General features: G+C 38.6%; 1 protein-coding gene across 2 annotated transcripts in view; it reads right to left on the bottom strand.

The window, feature by feature from the left end:
- Positions 1–25,913, bottom strand: part of znf423 (zinc finger protein 423) — a 183,237-nt gene that overhangs the window by 146,515 nt on the left and 10,809 nt on the right. For both annotated transcript variants that reach the window (XM_023353140.1, XM_023353144.1), the window contains exon 2: positions 9,644–9,706. In XM_023353140.1, the coding sequence (XP_023208908.1) occupies positions 9,644–9,706 (63 nt within the window). The remainder of the gene's footprint in view (positions 1–9,643; positions 9,707–25,913) is intronic.

Genomic DNA, 25,913 nt, shown 5'->3' with positions numbered 1-25,913 from the left:
AATGAAGGCAGACATTACTCCCATCGGGGCTGAGGGAGCAGAGCAGTCTGCCTGTTTGGCTGCTGATTGAATGCTATGACATTGGTCCCCAGCAAATATCTCTTGCATTCATGTTGGTGAGACATGCAGCTGCAGCCGCTTGCAGACACACTTACGCTCCTGAAAACCATTATCTCAGAGTCACAGACTGTTCCTGCACCAGGCATTACTGCACGCTCTCAGCCAGACGCACAGAAAATGGGCTAAATACCTGATTCCAACCTCAGAACAGACACCCAGTTGATTCTTATGTCATATTAGGAGGAATAAAAAAATATCAGAAAATATGAGGAAATCCTATTTTCTCCAAATTTCCCCTTTATAAACCAAACACTAGCTGCATTTCCATTACACATGTATGAAAAACTGCCCACAAAGACTCTTTAAAGATACTTAGAAAAGTCGTAAGTATCTTTACTTAAGATACCCAAGTTAAGATACTTATCCAACAAGTTAAGTAAGTTACTTAACTTAAGTAACTTGAAATATTTTCTTTATGAAATTGAAATATTTTCCTTTAGGATAAATAAAGCATTTTTGACTTTAATTGAACTGAATTGATGTTTAGCTAAAATAAACAGTTTTGACACAAACAACTGCAAATAGGTTTTTGGGTTGCCTGAGCTTGAGGAGAAAAACATAAAAAGACATCTGCATGTTCATATTAAACCAGACATTTGAGTAACAATTTCAAAATTTTCAAGTAATTTCTGTGCAAAAGGGTAAGGAGGAAGATACTGACAGTTCATAACTACCCGGCGCACCAAACTAGCCCTTAAATAGCAGGCCTGACTGTGTGACATAATGTATGAGGCGGTGTGTCTCTAGAGTAAAGATAATAAGCATTATTCTTCAGTCTCCACCAGTCTCTGTAACCTGAGGACAAGGAAATGTTTGTTGATAGATGAAAATATAAATATATAACAGGAATAATGAGGTCATTCTGCATATCTGCAGAACAAGATGCATGCAGGTGCTGCTTAAGAGTGTGTGTGTGTGTGTTTATATGCAGTGTATTGGTGCATATAAGTGTGTTCATGCTCACCCTGGGTAATTAGATAAAGAGGAGTGAATTAGCAGAGTCCACCGCGCAGAAATGATGTTACACAGCCGAACCACGCCTAGCTGGGACCCACTAATCACCGCTCGTTAGGCTCACATGTGGAGGCTAGTGTGTTTTCAGAGCATCGCTGTGTTTATTAGATTGCGTGTGTGTTTTCTCTCATTAAACACATTCAAAATAAGTTCAGAGAGGTAATTAGTCAGCTTAGTGATAATAAAGCTGTAGCCTTCACAGATTAGGTGGAGATGGAGAACTTGCTCCATGTCAGCTCACATAACTTGAATATTTAGGTTGTTTTCACACCTGATAGTCTGGTAGAATCTGTTCGATTGGGGACCAAATCGCAACATTTGATATATTTTCAGCTGCTGTGATTCACTTCCACACTACACCATGTCAGATGAACTAAATGCTTTGAAAAACCAGTTCCCCTCCTCGCCTATGGGTGTGAACCACTGAACCACTGAAAGAAACAACAAAAACATCCAAAGAAGACACTGAGCACAACAAAATGGAGTGGTGACAGATTCTAGTGGTTGAAGGATTTCTCTTCTGTCTTTAGCGAAAGAGCACAAGCCATTTCTCCTGCTAGCGCTCGACTCACACGTTTGTATTTACCCAGAATGCGCAGCTCTGTAGTCCGCTTCCTGCTTTTGGAGCGCTCTCTGGTCCGCTTGCATCTACATATGCATTCAAGCCACATCAGAGTTCACTTCATAGTAGAATAACAATAATAATTTACATTCACATCTCCCCAAGAGAATCGGAACTAGAATTGGATTAAAGAGGACTAAACATGGCTGGTGTGTTGCAGCCTTAAAGCAAACTGGAGGATCTGAGTTCAAACATTCCCAGCTTAGTTAGTTACCTTTCAACCCGACTCTGGCTTCATTTCTTTGCTGTGAGCAGTTGCCAGGTTAAGCTAGTTAATGCACAAAGTAAAACAGGAAAAAAATCAAACACATACAGTCAGCGACCACCAAACCCGCCTATCCATCCTGTGGGAAGAAACCTCGGTAAGTAATGAACTCGGGGAGACGCTCCTGAACCGCCCCGGGGTGATAGAAGTGCAGAGGAGGAGAGCGGCAGAGCTGGAGGGGGAGTTAAAGGGGAATAAAACATGCTGTAATCCTGCAAAAGGTTCCCATGTTTGATTTGGCAAACAGGAGCAGGTACTGCGGCCTGTCTGGGACACATTCTGCAGATCTGCCGGCCAAGCATGAATAAAACACACGCGTCTCAGTCCACATGCTAAAGGAGGAATCAAAGCGGCTGAAAAGGTGTGTGTCAAGCTTCCAGGAGGATGTTTAGAAACCCAGCAGTTTCAGCACAAGGCCTTCATTCTGCTGTGCAGCAGAGCCGGTTTCAGAGGAACGTAGCTGAGTAATAGAAACCCACACCGCTCTGTCCTGGCCGCCGGGTTCACATCAGACCTGCGCCGCATTATTTATTCATATAGACTGCTTACTGTAATCAGAGCATGTGTGATATCGGCTGGGCTTCAAAACACAACCAACACTTTAAATAAGCAACATCTGGCAGATTATTTTATTAAGTAAATGCACAAAAAGGACATATTTTACCCAACATAAACCAGATCATCAGTTAAGGGACTCTAGTTTCATCAGTGATTAAAGAAAAACATTTTCAGCTGAATCCAGATGTTTGAATCATTGAAAACCTTTTCTATTTACCCAGTTTCCTTTCTTAATGCTAGAACAATTAGATACCTGAACTCCTCTGTTTCAGGCAGAGGTTGACCCCTGACCTCCACTGCAAAAGCAAATCTTACCAAGTATTTCTGGTCAAGTTTCCAATGCAAATAGCTAAAGAAATCTCAAGATTTTTTGTGCCATTGACTCAAAAAATTTACTTTTTTGATTCCACAACTGTTGCACTTTTATTACCAGGCATTAAAATAACTTCAAACAGTGATGTTATTGTTTTAGGTAAAATTATACTCTTATCATGAACTGTAAATCTTAATTTCTGTTTATGGGATGAAGGAAAAAATCTAAACAAAATAAATAAAAATCAATCAGAATCAATAAACAAAAAAAAAGAAAAAAGTAAAAGAAAAATTGTGGTGGACGCCGCTAACTGAAACGTAAGTTAGGTTAACCCTAAAGCACTAATGATAAACATTAGCTTTGCTAACGCAAAAACTTTTTCCTTAGCATTTAGCAAAAGCTAATACTAAAGCGCTAACTTTGACTTATCTCCGCAGTTGAAAGACTACGATAACGCTTCACTTTTTGTTAAATATCTAATGTTTTCATACCTTGTTATACAGCACTACACTATCTGAGCATTTCCGTCAGCAGAGATCCTTTCTTTCCCATATTGCTTAAAACCTGTGGCCTGCTTAATAATGTGGAACATCCTTCTTCAGTAGGTTTCCTTTAATTGAGCTCACCAGACAAACTAATCAACCAGCTCTCTGAAATTAATTATAGTGATTCAAAGAGCCCTGACACACAATACCATCTATAAATTTAATAGCACAACAAAAAAAATGTATCTTTATGACACTTAAATCCAATTTGCATAATAATTTGGAACACAGTGTATTATCCATTGTGCACATCTCAAACATCATGCAACTGTAACTCGATTTTCTCACAAAAAGATTTAAAGAGGTGCTGTGAAGGTAAAGAGATGAACAGGTTTGGTTCTAGGTGCAGAAACGAACGTGTCATAGTGGCTGAACAGGTGCAGCTGGACGCAACAACAACACGCCTGCTCCGTGTGTCCCAGGAGCCCACCAACCTCTGCGGTACCGTCTGCCTCCTCTGAGTCATCACTCAGGTGTGTGTGTGTGAAGAAGAAGCTGATTTCTACATAAGGAGGTTCCTGCAGCCTGTATGTGTCTGTTTCCACAATGTAAGGCCTCCAATCCTCATGGGACAAGACCTACAGAGACCACACTGGGATCCATGCATGTAGCTGAGCACACACACACTCACACACACACTCCTCTGGGACAGGATGTGCTCAGGGAGGTTAGCACCCAAGACCCATGTCTGGAAACAGGATGATGAAAGAGCCATTAACGTCATGGAAGGAAGTGACAGAGACACACAAACACACAGGCTGAACAATAAATTTATATAAAAACATGCTAAAATAACGCAAACCTGAAGCAGCAACACCAGCCACAAACAGATCAGCAGAAACACAACACAAATATGCTGACAGCTGGGCAATTTTCCTATTTATGATTCGCATAAACTCACAAAAAAAACAAAACAAGAATGTGCTTAAATGGTGCAAAACAGAGACAGAAGAAAACGCAGAAGCAGCGACACAAGCAGACAATAGGAGCTCAGTCTCACACACACACACACACACACGCACACACACACACACACACACACACACACACACACACAGAGAGATAGAGAGAGACAGAGAGAGAGAGAGAGAGAGAGAGACACAGGAACTGTTTTCCTGTGGCAGCCTTGGGGAAATTAAAACTACATTACGGAGCTCCAGAGGGGAGCAGTGAGACAGCGACGGAGGAAGAGGGCGACGGGAGAGGAAGCAGGAGAACGAAGGAGAGGAAAGAGTCCCCTTTCGTTTTTTTTTTAGCTCCGGCCACAACAAGACGCTCACTGATAAGAGGGAATCTGACCTGCAAATCCTGTTTTCTCACTGATAAATCAATGCATCCATCATTTCCAGTGCCGTTCTTATTCTGTGCAGGATCACGGGACTAGAGGCAAGGAACAACCTGGACAGGTTGTGATTGTGATCATGATTGAGGACAACCGGTCGGGTCTCTGCGCAGCATAGAAAGGAGAAGTCCTGGAGAAAATGTTTATCTACAAACGAGACAAATACTGAACAGTTTGACCTCAGTAGCTTTCAAACCTAAAAAACAAAAACACTGAATTACCTGTCAAGCATGGTGGTGTCAGTATGATACTGTGGATCAGGTCTCCTACCATTGTGTCGGTGCATTGCACAACCTCAAAATTCTTCCACTTCTCCTCAAATCATTTTAAAGGGGCAGAATTGTGTGTTTTATAGCTCGATCAAGTTACTATGTTAACTTCAGTTGCTATAAAAATGCTGCATATAAAAAATATTTTAAGTCATACTTTATGTCTTATGATTTATTCCATTTCTCCAGATTATTTTTTTCCTCAGAAAGAAAAAAATAAGACAATCTGGAAAGATAAACCATTTTCCCTGGTTTGTCTGAGCAAACCATCCAAATTTAACAAAACAAAACTGAGGAGGAAATTTGGTCTCTGTCTCTTAAAAAACTCCTGCTCTTTCTAAAACTCCTCCTTCAGGAAGTCATCACAACATTCATTCATTAACCCTTTAACAAAGTTTTTACCAGCGTTGCTCTGAGAAGTAGCTCCCACAATGAGCTCAGCATATGCGCAGTTTCACCAGGTGACTGCTAATTGCTACTGGCTAGTCTGAAGGAGCTGATTTGGAAACTGCAGTTTTGAGGAGGAGCTTCGTACTTGAGGGCGGAGCTAAGTCCACCCAGGCATTTTGAACAGCTGAATGGTTGCCATAGAGATGAAAGGATTTCTCAAACACGCATGAAAGAATCAGAATAAAGCTGCGTCTCTGCTAACTGCATCTTCCTTACAAATGAGGCACAGATTTACCGCCAAGAAGCAGCATTACAACATAGAAATAATTACTCAGGGAGAGAGAAACTTCTATCCAAAACTGTAAATATGTCTCCTTGTGTTCAAAATAATCGATGGAGTGTTGGATTACTAGACAAGCGGAGAGCTGCGGCTCTAAAATTGACACAGATCCGTCATGTGATAGTTGCTTCTCGGTGCTCCACTCGAGTGTGTGATACCACACAGCGAATAACAATAATCCGGTTGGTCTCAGCTTCTCGCTTTCAGCCTGGGGACTTGACAAACCTTTTCCACGATGACTCACCGGCTGTTTAAGTGTCAGCGTGAACACACGGAACGGGTTGCTGACTGTAGTTTGAGAGAAACACCGTCCAGAGAAGAGAAAAGAAAGAGGCCGTCTCTTCTGCGTTTTCTATGCAGAGGAGGAGAAAACAAGAAAAGAAGAAGTTTTCTGTTGGGGCAACTTTAGCTGCAGCGAACTTATCTTAAAGCGGCTGTATATAATTTTTTGTAAGAAATGTGTTTTTACAGATTTGCCACCATGTTCTGATAGTTTACCAGAAGGCAGAAAATCTGTAAAAAGATCAATCTGTGCTGCTGTTGCCGTCTGAGGAAATGAGCCACTCCCGACTAAAAGCAACCTATCAGAGCCAGGAGGCGGGTCTTAGAGCTGTCAATCAACATTTTGAACAAGCTCCTGTAATGTTACACTGCAAAAACACAATCTTGCCAAGAATTTTCGTCTAGTGCAAATATCTTAATGCACTTTAAATAAGACAAAACTAACTTACAAGTAACTTTTCAGCAAGACATATGAGCTTGTTTTAAGTAAATGTTTTAAGTAAATGATTCCTTAAAATTTGTGAAAGAGATATTTATTTCATTAACAGATTATATAATTAATAACAAGACAGTGTTGCCTTGTTATAAGTGAAATAATCTTATTCTTATTATGTCACTTATAACAAGAAATAATCTATAAAAAAACTTATAGATTATTTTGATAAAATAATCTAATTTCAGCAAAATTAAGAAATTATTTTCTAAAAAAATAGCTCCTATATTTTGCTGAAAAGTTACTTTTATGTTAGTTTTGTCTTATTTTAATTGTATTAATATATTAGACAAAAATACTCAGTAAGATTTTGAGTTTTTTGCAGTGTAGCATTACAGAAACACAGTTTATCCACCGCCATCGATGGCTATGCTAACTAGCCCTAGCATTCACAACAGGCTATGCTAGCTGCAGCATAGCAGGGAGCAAGAGAGGGAGCGCTAAGACCCGCCTCTTCACTCTGATTGGTTGTTTCTAGTTAGAACTGGGAGCACTGGGAGAAGCCAGATTTTTTCCACAGATTGTCTGTCTCATGACAAAGTGTCAGTTTCAACAAATACATAAAAATATTTTTATAAACGTTACATACTGCAGCTTTAAGACGAAGGAGAAAAGGGAAAGAGAAGAGGAGAAAAAGGGAGGATAAGTTCAGTTTCTCTCCTGTCGTTCTTTCCAAACTTAACACACATTTTCCAGAGAAAGACAGAATGAAAGAAAGAAAGGAAGAGTGACAGATGAGTAAAAGTTTCAGAATCTTGTCTTAGTTACATCGCTCTCACTGCATCCCTGAGAATGAGGGAGTCGTCACGTTGAATCTGGGGAATAAGACGTAATTCTCACTCCCAACTTCTTCTGCACACACAGTTAACGAGCAAACGATGGAAAAGTAAGAAGTTAGAGCTGTGGAAGACAGAGAGATAAAGAGAGACTGAGAGATAGATAAAGAGAGAGAGAGGAGCCAGAATGGGAGAAATTTGCAGAGAAACTGTAAAAATGTGATGCAGAAAGCTGCTGGGATCAGGTACAGGCGGTAAAACTGAAAGTGTGGCTGAGTAAGGGAATATGGGACAGAATGTTTTCATTGGAGGAACACTCTGATAGGTGTGTGTGTGTGTGTGTGTGTGTGTGTGTGTGTGTGTGTGTGTGTGTGTGTGTGTGTGTGTGTGTGTGTGTGTGCGTGTGTGTGTGTGTGTGTGTGTGTGTGTGTGTCATGGGACTCCAGCTTCCTGCAGGAACTGACACACACAGCATTTCTAGTGAACCACTCAGGACCAAAGTCAGCACCCTGCTGAAAACACACACACACACACACACACACACACCCACCCACACACACGGCTGCAGACTTCAGGCTGCACGGCGGCCCCTGGAGGAGCGTTAGCGCAGGTATGGAGGGTTTGGCACGTCACACACACCCCAGGAGTGATTCCTCTCCTTCCCTTTCATCCCCCGTAGAGCTGAACGAGAGACAGGGCCAGGAGAGGCTGAGAGGGAGCTAACTGGATATTTACCACATTCAGCAGTATCTCGTTTCCCTGCAGGGATCCAGTCAGAGGAAGTGCTTCACCGCTCCCTGATAGGTTGAAAACCAGAGCAGGGAAAATTCACTAGAGCAGAAAAACACCTAACTGTTCTTTTTCTGCCAAGATATGGGAAAAAGTGTGTTGATACTTGCTAAAAACTCGCAACAAAAGGCGAGGATGAAGCTGGCTAACATTCGGGGTGTCCATGACAACAGGTCGGGAGCATGCTCTGCAGTTTGATCGCACCTACAGGACAGACGTGGACATTAACGTCAACCTGGTAACGCCGCAGGTTTCAACTACTCTGAAGTAAGGGAGGCACCTGGAACAACAAGGCCATTTACAGATGCATACCCAACTATATGCAAGTAAGAGCAGCACTACTTCAACAGATTTTTACTCAAGTAAAAGCAAAAAATAAGCCATCCAAGAAATTACTCAAGCAACTGTGAAAAAATATTTGGTAAAAAGGCTTCCATTCTTTACTTCCATTTGGGTTTCTATGTCTTCTAAAAACAGGATAAGCTCTTAAAAAACCACCCTTGCATTTTTTGGCAAAATGTTTTTTTGTTTTTTGTGTGTTTGGAAAATGAGCAGTTTCAAATACCTCCAGAATGTAACATCACAAATCAGCAGGCACTGCCCGTTACCTAGCAACCCAAGCAGAACCCAGTTGGTTACCTAGCAACCTAAGCATAGCTGCACCACATTTGGTCAGCTGGTTTTACCACCATATGCGTTGTACAATGGCTGCTGGATTGTACAACACATACAATCCAGCGTTGTATGCATTTTGTTTTTTGTTGACCTGCAATCCAGAAACCATTTGCTGCATCTTTGTTGGTTGTACAGGGGTCTCCACTAATGCTATTCAGAGATATATGGTTGTAAATGTTTGCAACCATTTTGACGTGCGAGTGTAAACGTTGAGTTATGGGTCCTGGCCAGCAGCAGCTCATTTGCATTTAAAGTGACAAGACACTCATTCTGAAAGGAGCTCATAATACGCAGAACTAAACTGCATATTTTTATATCATAAAGCTACTCAGGTAAAAATAGTAAATTTAAGCAACTATTTCTTCTTTTGTGATTTTGTGGAAGATAATTTAAGCAATTATTACTGCAGATGCTTATAAGATGTAAGGAAAAATTTAAATGTTTGGAATTTTTTTCCTTGTAAAAAAACAAAAGGCTAATGTTGAAACATAAATGCACTTAAGTTTCCAGTTGGCGGCGGAAGCAAGAAGGAAGCGACAGACAGACTTGGAGACGATCTTACTGAAGAAAAAGTAAAAAAGAAGAAAAGCTCATCTATCTCTCAAACTTCTTCCCCAGATATCAGACAACAGAGAGAGAAAATCTCTCGCTCTTCCCTCCTTCTCCTCCTGTTCTTCACAAATCCCCTTGTTTCTCCTCTACATCCTTCTCCTTCATCTAACACTTTTTAAAAATCCCTTCATCCTTCATGTTAGTTCACAAATCTTTCCCAGCAGGCCTTTCTCTCCTGGTGTGGATCAGAAAAAGTCTCTGGAAGTTTATTAAAATGTTTCAGGTCATAAAAACTGACCTGTCTGGACGGCGGATTCATCCCAAGTCCCTCCTCCTTCCGACGGTTCTCCTTCTTCCACCGCTGAGGGGAAAAAAACAGAGACACAAAGAAGACGGAAACTTTATGATTTGCATACAACAACTTGCATTTTCAAAGATAAGAACCAACATGAAAGATATGAATTTTATGTAATAGGACAGTTCAGCAGAAACATGAACCATTACATGTGGTCGGTGTTTTTATTGATCTATTTGATTCATAGTAGTTTTAAACTGACGACTGTATGGAGTTTTATTTTTGGAGAACTTTCAGGACGACTTCTTTAAAGCTCATTCACATTCACACGCTGAGCCGATCACAACAGGAATGTGATACCAACTTCCTGGGTACGACGGGAAGAAGGGAAGCACAGCTGGCACACAAACAGGAAACGGCCGGAGTCAGCACACAATGGGATTTCCTCCTCTCCCCTTCCCCAGCACGCAGCATCGCACCTCTCCCCGCTTACGCACGGCCGCTTCTGATCCCTGAAAATCCTCCACTCTATCCCCACTCCCACCGCTGACCTCCACCCTCCCTCCGCTCCCAGAACAGCAACACCTCCCTCCACGTCCGCAACAACTCCCCCCGGACCGCCGCCGTCCTTGCGTCAGACCTGAGCCAAGAACTCGGATCAAAACAAGAAGTTATAAATCAGCCGATTGTTCCTTCGTAAAGATAAACACTGAGGAATGGGGCTGAACTGCATTTCTGTAAAGAGAAAAATCTGATTAGCTCTCTATAAGCTTTTAAACAAGTGTCTGTAATTTTCTGATTGTAAATAAATACAATCGTGGATCAGTTGCAGGTTTTTACAGAGAGTGATGCTTTCTGGTTGCACGCTGTGTGGAGTATTGATGCTCTGACCGGTTGTTGCCGTCAGCTGTGTGTGAAGGAAGGGAATCCCCCTAAAGTACAGATCAAGCTTTTTTCTGACCGATTTCTGGCTTTCTGTAGAGTCTAATTTTCTTTCCAATGATTGTATGGTGATCCAAATTTATCCATCAAACCATCTGTGCCTTTCCTCTGTCTTTTTTTAACTGAAGTGCATTTGATACCACCCAGAAAAAATTATTTTCAGTTTGATGTATTCAATGAACAAGAAAAAAAATCTGATTTTTGGGAATTCAACAGGAAAGCTCCGATTCAAGATTTTTGCGTAAAGGTTTGTATTTATATATAGGCTATGACAATACTATGGCGGCGTGTCAGGGCCATTGTAGATAGCAAAAAAAAGAATCAATTTCTGCCAAAAGAACTCTGAAATTTCTAAAATAAGCTCAGAAATCTTCTAGAGCGAAAACGTCTTTCTGAGTTTGAAAAGAAGAAATCTGTCACATTTCCAGAAGTCGAAAATTTTTGACTTTTGAAATCAGAGGTTTCAAAGTTTTTTTCTAGAAAATTTCCGAGATTAATCTCAAAATTTCTGAGTTTGTTCTTTGAAAATGTTCAACTTTTGAGGGTTAGAAATTTCCTTGTTTTTTCTAGAATATTTCTGAAAACAATCTCAAAATGCAACTTTTCTACTGGCTTAATGCTTAAATTTCCAAAGTAAAATCAGCCAAAAATCCATTTAAAAGAAATCAATATCAAGTTCTGTACAAATCCTGGATCGGATTGCTAGTCTGCCTGACCTGGACTGAGAAAATCAAAGTATTACAAAACCTGAAGATCGAAGAAAAGCTGCAAATCTCAAACTGAAGCATCTATAACAAAATGAAGATTTTGGATTTTTAAAAATAAAATGCTACGATTGGAAGAGTAACTTTGGATCCGATAAAAGTCCATTTTTCCTGATGAGGCTGTAGGGAATAACATGTGTTTCATTAGCCGGGCACGCACACACACAGCTTTATTTAGACTCTGTGTCTTCCTTGGAGACTCGCACATCGTGAGCCGTTAGCGTTTGTGCAGCACATGTGCAACTATGTGCAGGGAGGGAAAATGAGGGAGCAGAAATCTGCATTTGATTATTAACATCTGAGAGGAAGAATGAGTGGGAGAGGTAAAAAAAAAAAAGTCCAATTAATGTCTTTACACTAACAAGAAGAAATCCTTCCTTTGGAAATTTAAAACTGGCACAAGAAAACAATTAACAACCCAACACCAGTAACTCTCATTTTTACACCAAAAGCAACACATTTATACTCCACTCCTTTCATTTCCTCCTGAACACCTGCAGAAACGGGTCAATTAATAGATTTCCGTTTTTAGTTGCGCAGGAGTAATGTCCAGTGAGTCTTCGCACATTAAATCAAGAAATCTCTGGACATTTTGGCACAGCAGGACGAGGATTTTCTGCAGATAATATGCCGTCATTGCATGAAAGAAGACATTGATTCACACAGAAGACAAAACATGAAGCATGTTTCATTAAATCTGTACGGAAAATGTTGAAAAAGGCTCCCGGCATGATATAATTACACCTCTAGATGCTTCCTAACTAATAAAAAGTACTCTCCACCTTGGATGTTTTACATTTTTATTGCTTTTGTAAGACAAGCACTATCAACAAAATCTGGATTTTTATTTTCACAAAAAAACAATATTTCATGTGAACGTGAGTTAGGGTATCTGAATCTTTTCAACACATTTTTAGCTTCTAATGATGAAAACAAGATCAAGTTTGTTGTTAAAGTGCAACTAAATTACTTCCTCAATAAGTGTTAATATATTAAAAAATAACTGAAAAATAATAATTTTTTATTGAAAAAATAACTGAATATTATTTCATAATATATACAAAAATAATGACAACTAAATAAAAATACTTAAAACAAGTTATAGCATAAATATTCACCTTTTTCTAGTTAGTATTAATGGATGCACAGCAGGCTTCTTCCATTCTTCCTGCTAAAGTTCAGGTTGATCAGCTCTTGTTAAGTCTTCCCAAAAATTATCTATTAGGTTGACATCTTGGTTTTGACTAGGCCACTACAGAACAACCACCTTCTTGTCGTCTGTGTAGTTTCAGCTGGATGCTTCGGGTCGTTCAATGTAAAAATTATTAGGGTGGTTCAACTTAAAATGTTCTTTTGCTGCTAAAATAAGTTAACTCAATTTCAAAATAAACTTGTTTCAAATTTTGACTGATAAAAATTTATTGTTTAAACTTGAAACGACTCACTGCAGAACATTACTCCTTCCAAAAAAAGGTGACCAGCCATGAGAGGTTGAGCAGCTAATGTTTTTCCTCTGCCTACATCCCCCAGAATGCCGTGCGGTTCTGAATCAGAGCTCAGTGAAAAGTCTATCAAACATATTGATACTGATCATGCGTCTACCGCAATATGTATGGCTATTGATTCTATGTCCAACTCTAGTAGAAATTAGCTGAATATTCGGTTCTTTTCCGAATATTCAAATATAAAATATTCCGAATATGCAAATATTTAAATAAATGTTTAAATATCTAACTGATTGATTGATTGATTTTTTATTTATTCAAATAGTTATCAAATAATTTGCTATTGATACTTTAAAATAATGCCACAATTTAAATAACTTGACTGAAAAGGTAGAAGCAAAAGCACAAGGCTTATTTATTTCTATGCTACACATCAAATTAAACTAAAATACCCCTTCATAAACTATTAATATATATATATATATATATATAAATACAAAACAAATAATTTTTATATATAAAATCATTAAGCAGAAACATAAAAGGAAAGAAAACCAAAATAGATGCAACACAATTTGAAGTTATTTATTCTTGTAGCCATCAGCTATTTTCTCTTTATCAATTTTTTTTGAAAACTCATAATGAACTACACTCTACGCTAAGTCCATGCTTGTATTATTCCACAATTTAATTCAAACTACAGCAAAATACCTGCTTTTTATCTACTAGATTGATTGATGTTTTGTAAATTCACAAATAATCTCTGGATTCATAAACTTAATTTTGCTCTAAACATTATTTGCATTATTTTGTTTGAACCAAATCAATAAACTGAATTTGTTTGTTCATAGTTCATATATTGATGTCTAATCTCATTATTTATCTCCCGTAAGGTGACCCGAGTTTTTAGTGCCTGCTTCTTTTTGAGAACAGAGTAGTCAGATGCAAAAACATGCGTCACACAAGCAGAGGAACACACTCCAGCAGTAACCTCTGCATTACAGCAGCTACAGAACCAAACAACAGCACGCTCCTGTCTCTGTTGTAATGAGATGCTACGCTTCATTAAGCACACAATTACACCAGGTTGTCCACAGCGACAAAACACACATTTACATGCAAATCGAACCTGAGATGCAAATGAGAATTTACCAAAACCAGGGTCTGTCGGTCAACAGCAGACAGGAGCCTGGAGTGAAACCAGAGCAGAGATATTAGAGGACTAATGTCTCTGAAGATCTAGAGAAACTCATCCATGCGTTTATTTTTTGTCGTATTTATTACTGCAACAGCGTCTTCACTGGTCTGCCTAAAAAAAATCAATCCTCCAGCTGCAGCTGATCCAGAACGCTGCTGCTGGCGTGCTGACTAAAACCAGGAAGATAGAGCACATCATCCAGTTTTAAAGTCCTTCCACTGAGAGAACAGACTTTAAAATACTGTTGTTAGTTTTAAAAGGGCTTAACGTAATGATACATTAAAGATCTGCTGTTGTTGTATTAACCTTCAGGTCTTCTGGTTCTGCTCTGCTCTGCATACAGAACCAAACATGGAGAAGCAGCATTCAGCTTCTATGCACCACAAATCTGGAACAAACTTCCAGAAAACCCCAAAACTGCCAAAACACTGAAAACTTGACTAAAAACCCAGCTGCTTAGAGTTACTTTTGAACCATAATAAATGAAACACTGACCAACATTTTGATGTGTGATGACGGAACTTGGAAAACTGTGATGTTTCAGTCGTTGATTTTTTGTGTTTTTATGATGTAAAGCACTTGTTGCTATGCTAATATACTAATAAACTTGATTGATTGATTGATTGATTGATTGATTGATTGATTAACAAAACACCAGAACATGAGGATTTGAAACCCAACACAAATATGACTTCCTGATGCTGTTTTTAGGAAAGTTTTCATCTTCTGAATTTCAGGTGACTACAGGAGGAATGAGATGAGAGTAAAGTTGAGCTTTCCAGCAACAATCACTCCAGATGTGAAACCAAGTACCGCGTACAGTGGAGGATCCAGGATCCTGTGGGCCTTGTTCTCGTTATAAGTTGGGCTCTATGACACAGAATAGTGACGTTTGTCGAGTATCAATGACATTAAGGTTGGATACAAATTCAGGTTGCATTCAAAAGATTAGATATGGGTCACATTAAGACAAGTAAATGTGATTTGGTTCACTTCAGGTTGCATTGTGAATGTAGCCTAAATCTGGTGGATTCTGTCTGTTTCTTTTCAGCCATTAATGGTTCAACAGACACAAAATTCACCTTTTCCTAGACAATCTCAGACCAAAATACTACAGAAAACCTCTGAAGCTGAGGAAAAGAAACTATCTGAGGAAGCCCAGAAAACTGGATAACCTAACGCAGAGGTTCCTGGAACAAATACATTTCCTCATCAGCATCCAGTCATTGAGCTCTGCAGAGGCCTGCTAACAAACCTTTCACTAGATTCAGGCCATGCTTCACGCTGCTTTTAGACAAACTGGAGTAACAAGCCTCATCCGTTGTAATAAATTCTGGTTCATGATGGTTGGAGTTTTTTTCACGCTCCATATTTTTTCCGTTCATCACAGACGATCAGATGGTGGAGCACTGCTACAGCATGCCTCTGCATCATCATCACCAGGTTCTCAAGTACAAATATTTACACAGTTGTTGTTGTCATTAATTATCTGCTCACGCTCCTGCAAAGCAAAGCAGCCCAGCCTTCCCTGTCGCTCCCATTTTCCTCCTGTGTTTTTAACCCATTTCCACTGTTTACTCCGCCACACACCTCATTTCTAGTTTTCCTTTCGTCGTCTCTCAAAGCTACAGTATGGAACTTTTGCAGAAATATGTTTTTTCCACATCGTGACAGTACAGTATGAGACATAAAAACATCAAGCCCTTCCACCTCCTCCCTGAGCTACTGTTACAGTCTGCAAAAATGCACCGCTCCCAGTCAAAAACAACCAATCAGAGCTGTCAATAGTCGTGTATGCTGCTAAATGTGTAAATCATAAACAAAACATTTCTCTACCGTCCAGGGAGGCTATGCTAACTAGCCTTAGCATCTGTTGCAGGCTAAGTTATAGTGAACCAGGTGTAGGGTAGCAAAGAGCATCGGTTAGAGGGTGAGCATGAGGGTGATTGACAACGCTAAGACCCTCCTCCTGGTTCTGATTGGTTGTTTTTGACTGGGAGCGGTGCATTTTCTTATGTTACATTGTCACGACATAATGATAATTTTAACAAATATGTGTTTTTTTGTAAAAGTTACATACTTTAACTGCTTGTGATTTCATCCCCTATCAACCACAGCGATTCACTGATTTATGTTTATTTCCAGCAAATTTTGCTGGACAATAAATTGAACACATTCACAAAGATCAATAATATTTAAATTCTTATGAATATTTAACACTGGAACTTTTATCCAAAATAAATAGACAAAGCAACATAATTAACAAATAAAATTAATTCTGGGGTCCGTAAACAAAATTGTCCTTCAGAAAAAAGCGCTAGTTGAGACCAGAGGACCAAACTGAAGATCCAGGTTTTGGTAGAAAGAGAGAAAAAAGAAAAATGATAAATCACACAAATGGAAATTATTGAGCTCTTTTTAATTTATCATGTCATTAATTGATTTATTGATTATCGCAGCGGCCTACTTAAAGCACACATTAGTTCGCTATAATCTTTGTTTTATCTCTAACTATCCAGCAAAAGCAAAGCAGAGCAAAGGAAATTCTTTGTCTTTTTTCTGTCTAAACAGCCTGCACCCACAGTATCAGGGCCATATATTCCCAAAGCAGCCTGAGGTTCTGGTTATTCCCACATCTATTTGACGAACGGGTCAGCGCGGCCAATCTTCCGTCGGCCAGGCAGCCCAAGGAGGCGGGACTTTGGGTCAGCGTAGCCAATGATAGGCGGGCTCTCCTCTCAGAGGGCTGCGCTGATTGACAACCGGTGTTGGACGGGAGTCAAGAGGCTAATTGTCATCTGACACTCTCCCCCTCTTTATCTGTCTGTCTCTCCCATCTCTGTTTCTGCTCCCTGTGTCCCCTCTACAACCCGTTTCCTCCCCCATATCTTCCACCCAGACCAGCGCTCCCTCCTGGGTCCAGAAGGACTCTCTCATTGGCTAGCCCTCACATCCCTCCGGAGCGACTTTGTGACGCTACTGGCCTGGAGCTGATGCCAATCTCCATCCCCAGCCAGCCCTCAGGGACCACCATCACCCCCACCCTCTCCATCTCCATCCCAACATCACAAACTTCAATGGCCTGTGTCAAACACACACACACGCAAACAGATCAACTCGAGGGACGGGGACAGAAGCTGATTAACCAAATACTTTTATCAGCAGTGAAACTGCTCTCTCTGCCTGCCTGCACTCTGCACAAAACAGCCTTAAAACACAAAAAAACATCCCCAGCACTGTCACGGGCCAGAAACACCAGGCCACTCAGAGATTTGGGACTGGGCGAGTGTTCGTCCATGTCTGCTTTTGTCTGTGACATTGTGAGCGCGTTGGGGGACAGAGTTAGCAGCGGGCTTGGATGGATGGCAGAGAGGAAGACAAACAAGCACAGAAAGCCTGGCGGACAAGCTCCGTCGCCCTCGCTATCTTTTCCCTTTCCGCTGCCTCTCTTATCGCAAGTCTCTTCCCTTTTCCTCTGATTTGACCCAAAATGTTTGCGCTATCTGATTCTGTCTCCAGCTGCGACGGCAAAGTAGGTTTGGTTGTCACCTTCGGTCAGAGAGACACGGTTGTACAACTTACAGTTTCCACCCTTTGCAGATTTATTCTGGTTCTGGTTTCACATTTAAATCCTTTAGCTAGTCCTTCAAATTTAAATCAAATAAAGCAACCAAAGGAAGCACAAAAGACTATTTGTAAAAAGGCTTTTTACTTATTAATGCTGACCTATTATGCTTTTTTGAACATAGCCTATACCAAACATCTCCATTATTCTTTTGCACATTCTTAGATAATTAGGTTTTAGTCTGGTCAGTTCTGTTTTAGAGACTCTTGTCACTTTAAATCCAAATAAGCTGCTGCCAGCCATCCTCAACTCAGCGTTTGCACTAGCAAGTGAAAATGGCTGCAAACAGATGCACAATTACACAACCATACATCTTTGAAAAGCAGAAGTGGAACCTCCTGGACAACCAACAAGAATGCAGCAAGTGGTTTCTGGATGGTAAGCCAACAGTAAAACTTTTTTTCCAGCAGCCATTGTAAAACAAATCCATTATATAACAAAAAGTGCAAATATAGGTCCCATTTAAGTAAAACAACTATACAGACTAACTGTTATTTAAAAGCCAAATCCTGCCAGATCTGAATAACCAAGAAATGACCTAAGCAGAACATGTCTGACAACATGAAGTAGGTTAATATTTTTACAACGTAATTAACCAATTTAGCTACAAACAGGATAATAAGCAAACAACGTAACAGCACAATTGTTAGCTGATGATTTCATAAGCTAAAATGTTATATAGCTAAGAAGTTATTAGTTACTAGGCTAGTTTTTAGTCAGTGTTGCCCAATATTTTGGTCAGGCAGGGCAAAATTGTCAAGTTAAAAAAAAACTTGTGGGGAACAAATAATGTTTTTTTTCCTGCTTAAAACTGAAAATCCAACATTCTGGAAATGTAATCTGTAAATTATAAGCCTGGAAAATAAAAAGGGTCTTGGATTTTTGGATCATTAAGCAAAAGACACATAATGCTTTAATTCTGGAGTCAATTCATTTTCTTTTTCTTGGTCTGCTAAAACAAAACAAAAAAGTTTATTCTAAGGAACAAGATGAGGATATGAGTCAATTCATCTTTCAAAATATCTCTGCATTTACTTAAGTTTAATTAATAAAGTGTATAAAAGGTCTGGATGGTAATAGAAGTTGCTGAATATTTGTGGTCCTAAGTACTTTATAACTGTTTTAAATTGAACAGACAAATTTAAAACCGTCTATAAACTTCACAAGATAAATACCTAACGAGTTGTTACAACTGCAAAGTTAATAAATTCAACTATTTCATCAACAGCAGTTACGTTGATGAATTTTTATTTGCATCTGGGATTCTGTGGCTACATCTTAAATTGGAATAAAACTTTAACTGCTGTTACATTATATTATTGACAGGAATAAAATTCACATTAATTTAGAGTTTAAATTGACCAGATAAAGACAAGAAGGTGCAAAATATGTTAAAGAAGAAAGTTAGGAGGTCAGTGGTGACAAATTGTGTTGAACTGAATGATATTAAAACCTAAAACCAAGAAAGAAGCTTTTATTTTGCTTAAGGGTTGAACTGTTTTACCTCCGTCTCTTATCTGTACCGAACAAAAAAAAAAGTGAGTATTTACAAAGCTTTATAAATGCAGAAAGCGCTCCAACACAGAACAAATCTATGGAGTACAGCACTCATTTTCTCTCTCACACACACGCTTACAATCAGATGAGCACAGAGTTGATGTTCAGGGCCAAACAACACAGCTTGAGTTTAAAGAGCCTCTCTGATCTGACATTTGTTTTTCTGTCTGTCAGAGAGAGAGAGAGAGAGTGGCGGGAAGAGAAATCGATCACAGGAGAAACGTGTAGAGGAGGGGAAAGAAATGAGGTGGAGGACTAAACTTAGAACAAGAAGGTTAAAAACGACAAAGGAGTTGGGAAAAAATGAAAGTAAAAGAGAGAGAAAAGGGAAGAAGCAACGTAAAAATCAAATATCAAATACAATATGGTCTGGTGTACAACCATGATAAAACAGTACACTCAACAACAAATCCAGGGTTTTAACTAGAGCTGCAACTTCAATTATTTTAGTGATTGATTATTCTATCAATTATTCTTACGATTAATCGGATAAAAAAATTGCCATATTCTGGATATTTTTCATTTAACCACTTAAGCCTTTTAATATTAGAAATACATTAAAAGATGTAAATAAACAAACAATAGATCCATTTTTAAATGAGAAAATAATCGTTTTATTTCCTAAAATGCAAAAAATAGCATTCTGTTTGTGAATATGAACTGGGTGAAGCTAAAACTGCAACTTAAAGAGTTTCGTTGTTGTTGTCCAGAACGCAGAAAGTCAGAGTAAATGGATGCATGTCCAGAGAGATGTCCCTGTCTACCGGGTCGCCTCAAGGCTGCGTCCTTTCCCCGGCATGATCAAAGGTTAATATTAAAATTTGCAGATGACTCAGTGATAGTTAGCCTTCTACATTAGCCCTGTGGTCGATGAATTTGTTGACTGGTGTAATAAAGCTTTTCTTTTATTAAATGTACAGAAAATAAAGGACATGTGCATTGATTTCAGACAGAAACCCCATAACACAAATCAAACAGTGATTAAAGGTCAGACAGTGGAAAACTATAAATATCTTGGGACTATTTTGGATAATAAGTTAAAATTTACCTGCCATTCAGAAAACCTACAAAAAAAGATTATTTTTGTCTAAGGAGGTTCGCAAAGTTTCAAGTTGATAAATCATTTATGATCCTATTTTATAGATCCTATATTGAATCTCTGTTGACCTTTTCACTCCTCTGTTGGTTTGGGAATCTTAGTTTTAGACCAAAAATGCCCTTAGCAGAGCAATGCTAGCAATAAAATCTTAGGGGTTGAACAATGCTCACTTACAGAACTGTGTAAAAAACAAATCATTAGGAAAACTAAAGCCATTATTGCTGATCATCCTTTACATGCTGAGTTCCAGTTTCTGCCTTCTGGCTCAGGCTCAGACTTCCTTGTATAAAAAGTAACAGGTACAAACTCTCCTTTGTTCCTACAGCAATATCTCTTTTAAATGCAGGACAAGGTAGGAGGACTTGCACCTGATCTAGTGTAGTAACTGTTGGTCAATAATGAAATGCACTGCTGTATCTTCCCATTATTATGTGTTGATTTGTATATTATGTGTTTTTGGTATTTTTTGTTGTTCCTTATTTTTTAATCTTTGATACTTTGTCTTTTAGTTTTTATACTTGCTGCAGCATCAATTGCCCAATTTGGGATATGAATAAATCTGAAATCTGAAATTATTTTGTGTCTTAAATGAAAAGTGTATTTTTTGTATAGTTTTAGTTTAATTCCTGCTCTAAGTATGATTTTCTTTCACCAAATTACATTTGAGTGCAGTTAACAATTCGTCGATTACTAAGTTAGTTGACAATTATTGCAATAATTGATTCATCACGATGAATCATTTCAGAACCAATTAAAACATATGAACAATGTGGTTTTTACAGAGTTTACAAATATTAAAGTGGACAAAACCACAAAACACAGAAACATCTGTGCTAAAAATGCAATAAAAAAGTTCCAGAATATATGTATAAATATTATATTAGCGGTGTTGGTTTTTTAAAATAGCTTATTTTAACATTTCATAATATTGAAATACATTTCAAACTCTGATTATGGTTACTGTAAGTACTCAAATACAAGGAATAAATATATATCTCATATGCGTTACATTGTTTTAACATACATTTAAGAAAAGAAATCCATCTGAAATGTTATTTTTAAGTGGAGGTGCACATGTACTATCTTTAATCTGAACTGAAAATTTGTTTTTCATGCTTTTTGAAAACAGCCTTCATGAGATAAAACAATGTTTTAAGTCTTTTTAGTTTCAGTTCTTCTTCTATTGTCTTTGTATTGATCCATGTGTTTGAAATAAATGTGAAGAAGGTGAAGAAAAGCACACATGTGAGACAGGAGGAGAGGTGAAGGAGGGCAAAGAAAGAAAAGAGAGGGCAGCAGGAGGAGGAGGAAAACATTCCTCTGGAGCACCTCCACTCTGGGGAAGCCTCCAGAAATAACTGAACTAGAAGACACCCCCACCTCCCAGTAAACACCGCCTGCATCCACCAGTACAGACTGGGCCCAGAGCTCACCGTCAGAACACCTCAGCTGCAGCAGATCGCACACACATATGCAGAACATGAACAACGAGGGCAGCGAGGTTTGGAGGGGAACATAATTGCTTTCTCTTGTAGCGCAGGCTCAGGAGTGCTTTTTGACTGAAGACACCAATTTCACGCTAAGGCATTATTTAGCTTGATACAAACTTGATTAGGCTTTAAGGGAGGTGAGACAGAGAGAGAGAAAGGGACCGTCGGAGAGGAAAAAAGGGAAATAAACAGCTTTGTGTCGCTGGCGGACAGATTAACTCGCTCGTCATGCTCCTTCTGGGAGAAACGAGGAAAATATACACACAGCACAGCGAGTGTGCGCTCGGAGCGTGCCTCGTTGTTTGCTTTATTATTCTCCACCAGTCTTATAATCAAATATGCTGCCATACTTTCTATTTTTAAATTGTTTTTTTTTTTAAAAGAAACACTCAAACTGTTTCAGCTTGTTTGTGAGCTTTCTCTTAGGAAAACAATATCTTATCAATATTTTGTCATAAAATGAAGATAAACCTTAAAATCCTTCAGTGGAGACTGGTTGTTGCTCAGTCACAGATAATGAAGGAGAAAGAGACTAAAAGCCTTTTCACACAGCTTATAATTTTTTAATCCTTCCCTGCAGGCATTGAAGCACGAGCACCAACCAAGTTTAGTTAAACTCGCTTGTTCTCCATGTTGATGTCTACAATTAAAGAACAGAGAGATTATGCATGTATTTAGCAGTAGCTGGGCTTCCATTAGAAGTAAAATTGCGCAATTTGACATTTCAAAAGTAAATTTGCTTAATGGAAACACGTCAATTTTGAAAAATTCTTGTTTTCAATAAAAGGTTTTGCCACTAGGATGAGGAGGTCCTTTGGTTTATCAAAATTAATGTATTTTGCAAAACTACGATGGAAACATTTCCACACGTTACAAGTCACATGATCGACAACCGGATGTTACTACTGGTGGAAAAGACGAAGAAGTCAACAGGAAGTGGTAGGAGGACGACAGCGCAGCATCTTTTTTACCAACTTATGTCGTGAACAAACTTATTCCTGTGTGATTTCTTGTTTAATAAAAAAACTCCAATTGCAAAATCGTGTTTTTTTTACTTTAGCAGAACATCGACAATTTTTTCCACACTTTTGTAATGGAAACACAGCTACTGTTATGCTGCAGACAACTTTTTTTAAAAAAACCGTTTCAAGCAAATAGCCAAAAATATGGAGAGGATATAGCAAATGAGAAATTTGTTTTATGATGAGTAGTATCCAAAAAGTCAGTTTTCAAATCATGGTTTCATTCATTAAACGTTAAAATCCAATTCGACTTGATCATGTGTGAAAAGTAATTTCTTCTAAACACAATAACTGGTTGAACCGCAGTAGAGAACAACAGCTGCCATCAAGCAATAAACAAAAACAAGTGTACTTCGCTACAATGCTAAAGCTATGTTCAAAATAAACAGGAAATAAATTATTTCGTAGCAGCTGAAAACTTTTACCATAACTTTTGAGAAGAAATACATTCTTTTCTTAGTTTTCTTAAAGTTTAGCTGGGTTGTTTCTGAGTTTCCACAGGGGTTCAAGATCCTCATTTCACCCCATTTTCCACTCTGATGCCTTCGAGTTCAGCAGACAGAACAAGTTTAGTTTTGAACCTGCATAATGTCCACAGATACTGAGTCCTGCATCAAAACCCCACCACACAGTCTGTTGTTCTTCTCCACAGTCTCCTCTTTTGATTTAGTCTCAGATGGTGTGAACTTTTCATGAGAGCAGAGAACACACTTCCTCTGCTGATATAAACCAACTCTAAGTTTTCTGAAGATAACAATTAGTCTCCCAACCTGAGCAAATCTTCACTGTAGGCCTGCAGCAACCATGATTTTCATTTATACCCAGAAGTTGGATGTTTGTTAACTTCTAAATCCAACATGGCTGCTGTATGTATAAAAGGCTTCCTCAGTTACAGACTTATTGTTCTTCAGTTCTGTGGATAAAACTGTAAGCTTCGAAGGCAAATTAATTTTTAGTGCTAAAAAGAAGAAAAGCCAATTGTTAATAGTTAACCTGGAAATCCCACACCTGAGACGATTTTATCCTGAAAACTTGAAAGCTTTTAGTGACGTCATTCCCAGATGTGAGTTGTGAGCATTTTTCAACATTTTTAACCACGAACTACAACAAATTTAATTGTTTTCTAAGTGAAACAGAGACTATGTTTACACAGCGGGCAAATGCAATCTATATGCAACATTTTTAACAGCCCAATTTCAATAATTTCACCCAAAAAATTCAATTTGTGCCACTTTTATATGTGACACTAAATAAATATATATCCAACAGTTTTCAAAACGTCTGCAATCAGAACAATCATGTTGTGTTTTGTCCAACTTTTAGATTACTGGACAATAATGTAAAAGAAGTGCGTCTTAATTCTAAACCAGAAGAAGCCAAAAACGATAAATCTGGACGTAGAAAATGGCTGAAGCAGCAGATTTATATCTAAAGGCCCTGAACCCATTCTCTGTGATAGTAATTTCTCCAAATTGCACGAGAAATCTGTGATGAATCTCATCCAAGTTGAGTTTGCATCATGCTTCAGTAAGATAATCGTCTCTTTTTCCTCTTAATCTTCCCACTGCTTTTTTCAGTGATACTAATCATTTGTCAGCATGAGAAATCATGTAGGTCAAGACAGAAAACCTGATGCTCAATCATTCAAAGTCAAACTATCTGAAAACTATATTCTTTACGTATATCTGTAAACTCAAAAGGTAATTTTGATCATTTCTTTCTGCAGATTTAAGCTAATTTATTAATAAGCTGTTGGCTGCTGTAGACCAGACTGGTAACAAAACTTTCCATAAATAAAAAAACAAACGATGACCCGCATTTTTGCAGAATTTCCACTTCTAAATTTTTTCCTGAAGCAAACTACTCCGGTTTTAGCATTACCTCCTAATCACATCTGAAATGATCTTCTGTAAATTCATTCGGTTTTAATATGCATGCTAAAAAATTACTTTATAAACAAGTTTGGGAAAATAGCTTTGATTAACAGTTTTTTCAACAAATAAGAAAAAATCTGCAGTGAATAAGTAACTTTTCAAAAAGGTTTGCATGTTGCTGCCATCAGGAGTAACTAAGTTACTGTAATGTGAAGATGTACCTTAATTGAGTATTTATTTCTAACTAGTCCAGATTTTGTTTTTCAGAAAGAGAAGTATTTTTTCACAATTTTGTTCGTGTCTCCATTTGTTTAAAGATGGTTTAAGTAGTTAAAAGTCAAATTAGATACAAGACGAACAAGAATTCCCTAAGAATGTGAAGGAACTCTCAATTTGTTCCTTAGATTTTTATTTATGAACCAAAGTTTCTACATTTCTTTCAGACTTAAGCAAAGGAGGAATTTAGAAAATAGAAAACTTAATTTACAGACACACGTCAGGTCTTATTTTTCACCGAAACAGTTTCTGCAACATCTTTTTCAGCCAGGAGCCTCTCTGCCTCTCGCTGTTTTACTCTTTCTTTTCTCCTGCTGCAACTCGCTCCATTGTAGGCCTCTCAGCTGGACGCCGTTGCCTTTTGACTGGGAGGTGAATGGAAAGGAGTTAGAAAAACCAACTGAAGACTCCAGTGCTGAAAGGAAACATCGGTGGGTCTATAGCGGGGCGCTCTCTACAAAGAGCTGGGAGAGCGCTCGATAAAAAGCAGAAACACAACAGAAGCAGCTTGTTCTGCAGAAGACTCCCCGCTCAGAGGACAATGAACATTAGTCTGGGTCCCAGCCCGGGTTCTGGGCGTTTTGGGGACTGTGTGGATGCTTCAAAATGTATATGTATGAACTAAGCAAATGTTGAAGTGGCAAGACTGGAAACAAAAATGTAAAATGTTGGAATCGCTTTGGGTTGTGAACTTAAAAACTGGTGGCAAATGTTAAAAGTTATCTCAGCTCCTCACCCAGCCTGAACTGTCTGACATGTTTTAACATTTCAGTCATTACTCTGGCTGTAGATGATTACAGGTTTAGGCCAGGAACCATTTATTTGTAGTCATTTCTTGACCAAACGAGCATTTTTTCTTACTAACGTTGAAAGAAACATGAGGTCCTTTCCTTGTGTTTTTTGTCTTTTGTTAACCTTTCCTGCTCAGTCTTCTGGCCGTGGTCGGAGGACACAGGGCAGTTCTTCCTCCAGGGCTGAAGT

Source organism: Xiphophorus maculatus, chromosome 2 (genome assembly GCF_002775205.1).
Source record: "Xiphophorus maculatus strain JP 163 A chromosome 2, X_maculatus-5.0-male, whole genome shotgun sequence".
Classification (NCBI taxonomy): domain Eukaryota; kingdom Metazoa; phylum Chordata; class Actinopteri; order Cyprinodontiformes; family Poeciliidae; genus Xiphophorus; species Xiphophorus maculatus.
The sequence above is the reverse complement of the archived record's forward strand: the minus strand, read 5'-3'. Positions and strand labels throughout refer to the sequence as shown.